At 38.1% G+C, this 12,718-nt stretch overlaps 1 protein-coding gene across 2 annotated transcripts in view; it reads left to right on the forward strand.

The window, feature by feature from the left end:
- Positions 1 to 12,718, forward strand: part of LOC145981648 (pancreatic lipase-related protein 2-like) — a 96,027-nt gene that overhangs the window by 50,417 nt on the left and 32,892 nt on the right. For both annotated transcript variants that reach the window (XM_083115044.1, XM_083115045.1), the window contains exons 5-8: positions 2,929 to 3,075; positions 4,979 to 5,090; positions 7,303 to 7,425; positions 10,622 to 10,860. In XM_083115044.1, the coding sequence (XP_082971170.1) occupies positions 2,929 to 3,075; positions 4,979 to 5,090; positions 7,303 to 7,425; positions 10,622 to 10,860 (621 nt within the window). The remainder of the gene's footprint in view (positions 1 to 2,928; positions 3,076 to 4,978; positions 5,091 to 7,302; positions 7,426 to 10,621; positions 10,861 to 12,718) is intronic.

The following is a 12,718-nucleotide window of genomic DNA, read 5'->3' on the forward strand; positions in this document are numbered from 1 at the left end:
AATACAGGCACGTTGTCAGCAGTCATAGCTCGTCCAGTGTCGAAGAGAAATGGAGGTGTCGAAGCAGCATGTACACGTGTGTTTGTTGTATGACTTTAAAGTGGGCCTGTCAGCTGCCGCATCAAGTTGCAGCATTTGCCAGGCATTTGGGGAGAATGCCGTGAACGAACGCACTGCCAGGCAGTGGTTCCAGAAATTCCGTTCGGGAGATGTGAGCCTTTTGGATGAACCTCGCAGTGGATGACCACATGTGTTGGATGACGAGGCCCTGAAAGCAGCCATCGAGGAGGACAATGGTCTAACATGTGATGAACTTGCAGAAAGGTTCCATGTTTCCGCTGAAACAGTCAGGCTGCACCTGCATGGGATAGGTAAGTTAAGCAAGTGGGTGCCCCACACATTGTCGGCAGCCAAGGAACAACGAGTGACAGCCTGTTTGTCCTTGCTCACTCGGCACCTGAACACACCCTATTTGATCGCTTGCTCACTGGTGACGAAAAGTGGGTCCTCTATGACACTCCCAAGTGTACCAGACATTGGTTGTCACCACGTGACCCTGTTCCTCACACCTCAAGACCACCTCTGCACCCATGAAAGGTTATGCTCTCTGTATGGTGGAATTGTCGGCAAGTGGTGCATTACGAGCTCCTTCCACCTGGTCAGACCATCACTGCTGACCTCTACTCTCAGCAGTTGCAAAGGGTGCACCATGCATTGCGGCAGGAGCCGGCATTGGTGAATCGCAAGGGTGTGCTGTTCCTGCACAACAATGCCAAGCCACATGTGGCAAAGAGGACCCGGGAGACCCTTCAGCAACTTCGCTGGGAGACACTGTGCCATCCACCATATTCACCGGACCTTGCACCAACAGATTGCCACCTGTTTCAATCATTCGACAACCACCTCCGTAGGTGATCATTCGCTAATGAGGGAAACCTGCGGAACGCACTCACGGACTTCTTTGCATCCAAGCCCACCGAGTTTTATCACCAGGGTATTGTTCAGCTGCAGGAACGTTGGCAAAAGGTGTTGGATGCTGATGGAGATTACTTCGAAACCTAAAGGTACGTACCGTCCACTGTATTGCTCTTTGTTTATTACTGCTCTAGAACAGCAAGAACTTTTTTGGTTACTTTATAGATAAAACTAATATTTTACGACCATCAATCCAGTGATTAATTCTTAGCTTTGTTATTTCTGATTAACTTCTCTCCATGAACTAATTAATTTCATATATTTATAAGTATGAAAAATTCCAATTGGTTATTACAAAGTTTAATCACTTGCAACAGTGTATGAAACACATGGGTGCAAACACATTTGAAAGCCTTCGCTATAACATTTAATTACCGTTAACTTTTAACAAATACACATATTTTAAGAATGATACCGATAAAAGTAGACACCCGAGCAATTATCTAAATGATTTGTATATTTTTGACCATTTTATTATTATTATTATTTTCATCCAAATACCAAAAACAACCGTAGCATGTTCAATCCACTTAAGACTGGATAAAATGTTTGAAAAACACATGTCAACTATTAATTTAGGGAAGAAACACTTAATAAGACATTCATTTATAGCACTGAAAGCATAAATATGGTAAAAGCCAAGAGGTGAGTAAATACACGTTAACTTATGGATTCACCACGTTTTCTTCCCCGGCCGATCAGCGTTGCAGTGAACGTTCCAGTTATATATAGTTCAATGGGTGCACCTGGTAATGCCCTCTGACACGACCTATGTTGCCAGTACACCTTGTAATAAAAAAAAATTAAAAAATATGAATATGATTAACCTCATAACTCACATGTAATGCATAACATAGTAAAATATTTAACACTCTCTTATCCTTCACATCGAAAAATTATTGCCAACAACTTCATACCTGTCTTTTATACATGTTCCTTTTTTTACTTGGTACAAAAACTTTTCTAAATCCTAGTAACTTTTGCCAATACTAAACATTCATGCGGAGAATCATTTTCTTGTTTAATGTTTAAAAAATATTCACATAGGCAAAAGTTAATATCCAGTACAAGATTCATGTTCATACTGCTTTTTGCACAAAACTTATATACGTTCAAAGTCTCGGTTGCATGACTTTTCAGATGCATTGATTTGCATATGAGATTATAATGCTGTAACAGAATTAATGGAGAAAGTGTGTTTTGTACAATGTCCAGGAACTATCTGACAGTATGAAAATGTCAGCTGGAACTTTGCACATTCCACAAGAAAAATACAAACTGTTATTGGCGATAAAATTTGAATTCATATTTTTGAATATGGTTCTAGTATATTTAGTTTTATTTTTTTACATATTTTAGGTAGTTAGTTGCTGTGATTATTAGAGGGGACATTCCCATGCTAGATCACTGGAATCAGGAAGCCTTGCACAAACACCTTGTTTTAGTTTATTTGTCCCAGAAACTTCTTTAGATTTTGTTTGTATTACAATTATGGATGAACAGATATGAAATTTTGGCCGATACAGATATAAAATTTACCAATATCGATATTCTACCGATCCAATACAAAATTCCATATGGTCCTTGAAGAGCCTGAATGTTTTTTGACTTCCTTAATAAATGTGTGTTTCCAAGTGACTACAGTGTAAAAGAAGTTGCATATTTAGATATTTACTTTTTGAAAAAGTAGGGCATGGAATCTGTGCCATCCCAAATTATAATCATTGTACAGTATGAATGAAACAAAGTAAGTTAAGAAAGTATTTACTCAGAGAATTAAACAACAGAAAACAATATAAATACATGTTTGTTACAGTTTCTCTTGTCCTTTTAATAACAGTATAGTACGTGAATCTTCAAGGCAGATGAGATTTTATTAAGCACTATCCAGTAATGAGGTTCAGTCTTCATCAACTTGTCCATTAACCTTCACTTCCAGCATTTCTGTTCCAGGACATGGCAAACGAAATTCTCCTTGAGATGGAAGCTAATGTCATTGCCGTGGACTGGCAAAAGGGAGCGAAGCATCCGTATCCAAAGAGCGCTGTCAACACGAGGGTGGTCGCCTTAGAAATAGCATATCTGCTGAAGACACTGAAGGTATTGCACAGCCCCTCTCTCTTTTTCCCTTATGTGAACAAGTGCATCTTCATTTCTATTTAGACAATTCTAATAATCTTCAGATTTTGGAAAACAATGGGAATTTTAGCCAGAAGCAATTATCACATGTGAACAAGCTATCACTTTATTCATTACTGTAATTTGTACTGGTATGCCGTAAGTTTTGAAATATTCCTACTTGTAAAACTATAGTGGTTTGACCTTGAACAAAAAAGAAATTCAAGATCCACTGACAGAACCAATAATGTCACCTTGCTAAAAATGCTGTCCCATTTAGTAGGAAAATGTGATCATGTCATGGTCTAAAAGAATATATATAAAACAAATATTTACTACCAAAGTACTCAAACTGCGTTTGCACTAAAATAATATAATGTCAAATTCAACACTATTATTATTATTATTATTCCTGTATAAATGTTATATTTTTCGTAATAATTATTACACAGATATACATACTAATTTTTTCATGGCATAGGAAACAGTAAACACTTACCACAATTGAAGAAAATTTTGATATTTCGAGGTCATGACCTCATTTTCACAGTAGGTAGAAAGTATTACTTTTGTACTCCATACTTTCTACCTACTGTGAAAATGAGGTCATGACCTTGAAATATCAAACTTTTCTTCAATTGTGTTAAGTGTTTACTGTCTCCTATGCCATGTTTGTTTATCTGCCCTTCTGGCACTCTTTCTCATTCTATCCCTTATATATATATATATATGTTAGGGTGGATTAAATTAAAATGGAACAGGGGCCACAGAATAAAATCAACCAGTTTATTTCAAAAGTAATCTCCACAAAGTTACACAAGCACTTGTCCCACTGTTTCACCATGCGGTGAATACCCTGCTCGTAGAACTCCTTAGGTTGAGATCGGAACCAGTTGCGAACATTATCCAAGTCGACCCTTCAATGCCTTTTTCAACGGACCAAAGATATGGAAGTCGCATGGTGATAGATCAGGACAATATGGTGGGTGTTCCAACCCTGTCCACCCAAACATAACCAATGTGTTCTTTGTAACAGCTGACATATGTGGCTGCACGTTGTCATGCAGCAAAACCACTGCAGAGTACAACAGGCCGGACTGTTTGGCCTTGATCGCTGCTCGGATGATACCGACCACCTATGCATATCACATGCTCACACTCGACTATCTATGGCAAGTCCATTATGCAGTAGGGGTTTTCTTCCTTACGTTCCGCTCTACCTCTACACAGGGTTGTTGCCACACACATACATAAATATAACCCAATACATCCACATCCACTGTTCCGTTTTCATTTGATCCACCCTCATATATAGTACCTGTTGTTGTATATGGCTCCAATTACAGATCATTCCATGCAATATTCTGTGAAGATCCAACATTCAATAAAATTTGATATTAAAAAACTTCTTACACACATGCCGGAAACATTCTTGTTAAAGAACACAAAACAAATAAAGAACATGTTACAATACATTTCAGAAGTCTGTTGAAGCTGACCAGCCCTGATGATGACTCTTGAGATGGACTCAAAAGCTTGGACAAACTTTTAAAGTTTTTTGTAGCATGCTGTTTATTTGTTTTGTGTGTTCTTGAACATCAATAAAATTCTCAAGCACTAACCTTTAACGGGCAGGAGCCTCTCTGGCTGGAGCTTATCACACATGTACTTTTCAAACTTTCCATGGTGCGCAAAAAAAATTGTAGCAAGATGTTATGAAATCAGTTATCTCTTTTTGTTTTCGGAATGCCAATTTAATGTAATATGTTGTTTTCTAATAAAATTATGTAACCCACGGTACGTAAATATTAACAACATTAGTGGAGAATATAGACACAAAAGTATGCAAGAAGTGAGTTTGATGTATAATGTATTCTGTTTGCAGTATGCACTCAACTATGACATATCGTTAGTCCATCTCATAGGGCATAGCCTTGGTGCACACACAGCAGGGTATGTTGGTGAAAGCTTCAATGGTTCACTTGCAAGAATCACAGGTGAGCAATTCCATTCCTACTCGAATCCTATTCTATAATTGAAACAGGTATGTTCCTAATGTTATCACTGGAAGTGGAGTTTACTGTTTGATGTTTACTAACACCATAGGCACGTGCACAGGGGGAAGGAGGCAAGGTTGCCCTTCTAATACTCTTACTTAGAAATTTAGTGTAGAGAAATCTTATTACCATTATTAAACAATATTATCATATTTGTATTTTCCAGTCGACGAAAGTTTCAAGCAACTACGGCAGGTTTATTTCTATGTAATTAGACTTTCTCACTTCGTTCTCCAGCAAAGTAGTTGTTCTTACAACTCACGCATTTTAGTTGTTAGCCTAGTTGTGATTGATTGATTGAATTGGTGTCTAAGTCCACTTTATGCACAGTAAGGCTAATCGGGACTGGACCTACAGTGTAAAGTGGGACCTGAACCACTATGTACATCCAACGAGTATCGGAACCGGGACCCCATAATTAAGGAGACGATGCTTTGTTAGCCTAGTTCTGTTACACCTATGTGGTTGCAGAGTAAATTGGTCACACATTGGAAATGAATAAACTGTGTAGTTGTTTTGAATTTGTTGTACAAAATCATGTTTGTATGTACATTAGTCTGAATCACAGAGTAGGAAAATGAAGGGGAACAGAGAACTTAGTAACAGTTTCATAGATCGGAGACACATTAAAATCGCATATTTTGTGTTTCGCATGGTTCATACTTACCAATTGTGTATTGCGGAACATAGTTCAAGGTCCCATTATGCTTTTTACATGAAAACAAATGCAATTTTTCACATTCTGAATGCTTTTTTTATTCCTTTCTTCACTTCTGGAACACACAATATGGCGGGCACATCTTGACTCACGTTGTGGGTATGCAGTGTTTCAACCTTCTTCACCAAAAAAATACCTACTATTGTTTTCGTCACCGGTGGAAATTATACATCATGCACGTGTAGCTGACTGATAGCCCGGGTAGCTGACGGATAGCCCCACAAACCATTATGCACGGTAGCTGACCGATAGCCCCACGAACCATTTCTGATAAAGTTAGGTTAGGTTTGGTTACGTTAGGCAAGCATAGTAAATAAAAGGGGGGTTGAAACACTAACAGGGGCTTACGTCATCAAACGTACGGAACATCCGGTTGCCGTAGGGCAAGCAAATGAAAGCAATGGCAATTGTGCATCGGTGAGATATTTCTCTTGAAAAATACATGATTTCCCGGTCAAATATATTCCACGATGAAAGAAAATACATCGACAAACGTTATAAACCTTGGAGAAACTCATTTCCGTAAGTAGTTTCTTGTGTAAAATTGAAGAAATGTGTCTCCGATGTATGAAACTGTTACCGAGAACCTTTGTGCCAGGAAAGCTGGAATTCTTCTAATAGGGTGATTTCAGTGGGTCTGGTCTCACACTCTATATTCCCCTGTTTAGTACCCATCAATACAATAAAACATTAAGATGGAATGAAGCTTTTCTTCCTCAGACTCAACTTTCATCAAGGATTTTGACCCCTAATCAGAGGGTCTGTGCATGTCTATATCAAATGGCATGAGACCTTGCACTGCAACATCATGCCATGTGAGCTTGAAGTCTCTCATTAAATGCCACACTTTTATTGGGCAGACGGAATTCACTTTCTCTTTGTGGAAGTGATTTCCAATCTAATTATGGACATGAAATTATGCAAAATACAACCCAGCAATGGAAACATTGCTTGTTTCAACCATATTGATAAAATAATTCCAAAACAATAAAACAATTGTAAAAGCTGCAATTTACAGAAATAACACAGTATATCATTACTGGCAGATGCTGCTAGTATGCTGCCTAATTCATAACATCGCAAATTTGCAATAAAAATAATTATAGTAATATATAACTTATTTTATACTTCCTATGTCATTTCTTACTTGCCCCATACTTCAACATGAAAGTAGTTTACTCTCACATACACAATAAAAATTCTACTGCTGACTTTTGAGTTTGTGTTTTATAGATTACTGGTGGATAAACAAGTTTGTGGAAGAAATATACTCATACCGATAGCCTCAACTCTGTTGGAAATATATAGCAGACATAAATACACGAATGCCTTTTTTTTAAGTAATATTTACTTGCATGCCACTTGAAAATCTTACCCCTTTCCACCAAAATATGTGAAAAATGAACACATAATGAAGCTTTTTTCTCTTAACAGGGCTGGATCCTGCTGCTCCTTTCTTCAATGGTATGCCCAGTATTGTTCGCCTTGATCAAACAGATGCTCAATTTGTTGATGTGATCCACTCAGATGCAACAGGTGCAAAATATTTAACAATAGGTGAGGGTCATGTTCTTTTGAAGGAAGAGGGAATTATCATATTGGCCATCGTATGAGATGCACTTTTTTCCACTACAAATATGTCTGAAAAACATTTTTCCATTACAAATATGTCTGAAAAACAGAGTGCATCTCATATGCCGATACTCAGCTTTACATTGCTTTCATTTCTGGAAATTTTCTGTTCCAAGTTAGATAATTTCTATCTTACATCACGTGATGTAAAATGTATCCTTTCCTAGTTAGATTAGGTTAGGTAAGTTATTTGTTGAAAGTATACCTTCATATTTCTTTATATTTGAAATACTGTAAATTAATTGTAAATTCAGAAATAAAGTTCTTCCTCAAAAATGTGTACAAGAAAGCGGGTGCATCTTATATGCTGGCAAATTCGGCAATCATGTACACCGAAGACACTTAATCTCACCACATAAGTACAAAAATAAACACAATTTGCCATCACACCAATTGCTTTGTATTTACACATTTACATTAGAATGTCAAAAGAATAAGAAACATTGTCGTACATTACAATTAATGGTTAAAATTACTGTAGATACCACTTGGAGCCAACACTGCTACCAATAAGAAAATGAAGTGAAGGTATGGCTTTGATCTTACTCCTTGTACCTCGAAGTTTCGACCTCGTTTCCAGCAGTTCTTAAGGTATAAAAAAATATAGTGATGATATATTGAATTTCTATGATGGTAACTTTTTACTGACATATTCTTACTGTTTTAAACACTGGAGAAGGTTCTAGAAGCAGGTACGATCAAAACAACCTTAGCATTTTTTTTTATTTTTTTTTCAACTATGGTTACGCAACCATTCAATAAAATCTGTTACATTGTTACCAATAAAAATGTTATTACTGATTCCCATTGATATTGATGCCAATGTTTGAGCATTGCACAGGGTGTCTACCAAAATAACAAATCCACAATTCTTGACTATTCTTGACCTTTTTTTTCATTCTTCTTAACCTATATTTATTCGACCCATACTTAGGTAAAGATGGAAATTAGCAATCGAGAAAAAAATACTGATTTAATGAAAAACCCACACCAAAAGGCCAGTTGAGATGAAAACTGATGCTGTATTTAACAAGAGAATTAGACTTACTTTATCTATTAATGTATGCTACCAGGTGTGCCGGTTAATAATTCTTAATTGATCGAAAAGAAAACAAGTGTATCTGGGGAGAAAGGTATTCAAAGTATGCACCATCGCTAGCTATACATTGTGCCCATCTGTCAGTCAAATTATGGATGCACTTCCAGAAAAATCGTTCACATTTTGAGGTGATCCAGTCAGCAAGCCATTGTTCGACATCTTCGTAATTGTTGAAGTGTTGCTGGGAAAGTGAGTGAGACATCGATGAAAACAAGTGGTAGTCGGAAGGAGCTAAGTCTGGTGAGTATGGCAGGTGGGGCAAGAATTCCCAGCCAAGTGCAGAAATGGTGTCTCTGACGCCTTTCGCTGTGTGTGATGAGGCGTTGTTGTGCTGCAAAATCACTTTTCTGTGTCTTGTCGCATCTGGGTGCTTTTCGATCAATGCATGGTTCAAATTGATGAGTTGTTGACGGTAGTGAACAGCATTCACTGTTTCACCTGGTTTCAGAAGCACATGCTACACCACCACCTTCTGATCCCACCAAATGCACAGCATTGTCTTCCTTCCGAAGCGATTCGGTTTTGCGGTCAATGTTGAAGGTTGTCCTGGGTCAACCCATGACTTTTTGCATTTTGGGTTCTCGAAGTAGATCCATTTTTCATCCCCAGTCACTATCCCATGCAAGAAAGACTTTCTTTCATGCCGAGAAAGCAACACTTCACATTGTTTTTCGCTTTTCCATTTGTCTGTCGTTCAGATGATGTGGGACCCATTTTCCTACCTTCTGGATCTTTCCCATGGCATGAAGACGATCAGATATGGTTTGGCGACCAACATTTAACTTCTCTGCCAGTTGTTGTTGCATTTGCGTATCGTCTTCATCCAACAGTGCTTGCAATTCGGCATCTTGGAATTTTTTCGGCTGGCCTGGGCGATCTTTGTCTTTCAAGTCGAAATCACCACTTTTGAATCGTTGAAACCAACACACACATGCGTCTTGTGTTAGAACATTGTCACCATACGTTTCCACAAAGATACGATGGCTTTCACTCGCGTTTTTCTTTTGATTGAACAAGAAAAGCAGGACGTGCCGCACATGCTCCTTATTTGGTTTGAAAGTCAACATGTTTCCCACACAAACCCAATATCATGATCACTCGCACCCGGTTGCATATCCACGGCGTTTTGACAGGTACAGTCCTGGCAACACACTGACGTAACAGTTGAGACTGTGCACCAACCCTTGCTTCCAGCTCCATCCAGCGACGAAATTAAGAATTATTAACCGGCACACCTGGTAAACTGCATTTGACAGGCTCGTGAGGTTCTGGCATCTGGGCTCTCACATAGTATAATCTTATGTGTGGCTCATGTTGTCCCTTCATTCATCTAATCTTAGCATCATTCATCCTTATCTTCATGATTAGCCAAAAGGGCAGATAAGTGAAGTAAAATAAACTAAATGTGAAGTAAAATAAACTAAATCAATCAGTCAGTAAATTCTTGACCTACCTGTTGATTTCTTGACTTTCTTCACTGGTAGACACCCTGTTGTATCACTTTAAAATGTAACACGTAATGTTATTTAACCATGAAACCGACTTTTACCACAAAATGTTGTTGCCAAATTAATAGCATTTACACATTTTGCACAATTTCTAGGATAATTAAATTCCACAAAAGTGATGTGCAACATTTTGTAAACCTCGAGACTTCATAGCGTATCTGCTAGCATCGGAGCCGCGTGGTCTAGTAGGTAGGGCACGTGACTGCCACAAGGGAAACTCAGGTTCGATTCCCAGGGTGGGTGATATAAGGTCAGAATTTTTCCAGTCATGCGGGAGGAATAAAATGGTTCCCGGACTCACCCAGCCTCATATCAATGGTAGGGGGGGTAAAGGCAGCTGGAGCTTGGTGCTGACTACATCACCTCCAAAATGGCCTAGATCAAGAAAGTGTGGGAACCTACACACACACATCTCCTAAATATGCCTTCATGGCATGGTGTTATATGCATGAGGAAGTTTCTTTCTTACTTTCCCCAACATGAGCCAATGCAGATAATATCCCTCCTGCTCTAGGAATCAATGGATTTGGAATGAGTGAAGCAATTGGCCACGTGGACTTCTATCCGAACGGAGGGAAGCAGCAGCCAGGGTGCAACTTCGGCACTTTGGTCAAAGAGAATGGACTGGTAGAGGCTGGGAAAGACCTTCAAGTGTGCGAACATAGTAGGGCAAGTGAATACTTTACAGAAACAATCCGGTCTTCGTGCAGTTTCATGGCAACGGAATGTGATGATTACCAGAAATTTCTCAAGGTAAGGTACGTTCTCCAAAGCTATTTGTTAAATTTTTTTATTATTATTTTGATCTCATGTCACTTTTGGTTAATTCTGATGATGCTTCATAATTATGCGAAACTGGTGAACAATTCACACACATGCCTAGGCTGGGACTCAAAACAACTCACCTTTGCTGGTGAGATTGAAAGTCATCCATTTCATAGGCTTGGCTATCGAAGCAGCTAAAATATTTTCCAATCACTCATGTTATTACTTTTGACACCATGCACAGACATTAAATTTGTGAACAGCCTTTTTCTTTTAAAAAAGTGAAAAAAGTTGCATTCATTGAAAAACATGCTTCAATTCCAACAGCTTACACCAAACAATCCAATGTCTATTTGTATTATGGGCCTCCCCGATGGCACAGTGGTAGCGTCGTCGCCTTCTAATCAAGGGGTCCCAGGTTTGATACCCGGTGGAGGCACATAGTGGTTCGGATTCCAGTTTAAACTGTAGGTCCAGTCCCGATTAGCCCTACTGTACATAAAGTGGACTTAAAACACCAAATCTATTCAATCCAATCTATCTGTATTGCCTCTTGATCTATACTAATGCCTAGCTTGTCCACCAAAAATAAATATAAATGATAGAAATTTAAGGTGTATTAATGATTCTAGAAAAACTGCAATATTATTCTGACTACCATAAAAGCACAAATGTGGGTGCACACAGTTTGAATAAAAAATATGGAAAAGGGAACAGTATTCTATTTACCCCATATTATTAACATGGTATGATCTTGGGTTCTTTATAATACACACGTTTTCATAAACAGATACTACACCATACCACGTGTGATTAATACGCATAGATTAAGGTAGACTAAAGACATAAACATGCACTTTATTATTTAGTAAAATTTTTCAGACCATTCTGGATTATTCAATACTGGACATAATTCAGACATGGCTGGCCTTTACTTCACAACAAGGATTATCATCAGAATATATCCTTACGTCAAAATTCATTTTGTCACCTTTTCATGTAGCTTCCTTTGCTTCCCAGATGAAGAACCTCGGTGGATTTGAAAATTTTGACTAAAAATAAGACTTTAGCCTAACTCATTGAAAAAATTGTGAAAATTTCACATTCAATCAGGGACAGATCAATGTCAATGCTCTACCACTGAGCTACCAAACCATACTGTGAATTCACCACAAATTCCACTGATTCTCTGACCTTTGCATTCTGGTAATTCTGCAACATCAAGTTGCGTGTGGTTACAATTGGGCATGGGACTGTGCTATCTTCCTGCAATTGAGAGAACTAACCCATTAAGTATTAGAATAGTACTGGCACATGGAAGATTTAACACCTTCACCTCCAAATTTTCAACACTGAAAATTCTCTTTGTAAAATTCCTCAGCTAGGTACTTAACATAGCATCCATTAGAAATAACACTATTGTGTATAATAATACAGTAAAACCTGTCTATCCCGGAACATGATGGTTCCAAGCAAAATTTTCAGTCTTAACAGTTTTCCTTCTTATACAGGGTTGACTTTAAATACAGTATAGAGCGCTGCAGGAAATAATGGAAAGACAGATTTACATTTTGCATTACTTATAATGTATAATGTATAATTAACGTACATGAATAAAAATGCGATACAGTCGCAATAAGCATAGCAGAGATTACAATTATGTAACTACACAACATGTTGGTACACTTTTTACAGTATTGTAAGAACGTACAGTACGTACTTATTTATCTTTTCGAACCCAGGACACCGGGCATCGTAGCGCGATGTGCATAGACGGAAAGAGAAAGATTGAAAGATGGAATAAGAGAGGTGAAGAAAGATTGAGATAAAAGTGAACTAAAAAGAA

The sequence above is a fragment of the Lepisma saccharinum genome, chromosome 29 (assembly GCF_977018435.1).
Source record: "Lepisma saccharinum chromosome 29, izLepSacc3.1, whole genome shotgun sequence".
Taxonomy (NCBI): Eukaryota; Metazoa; Arthropoda; class Insecta; order Zygentoma; family Lepismatidae; genus Lepisma; species Lepisma saccharinum.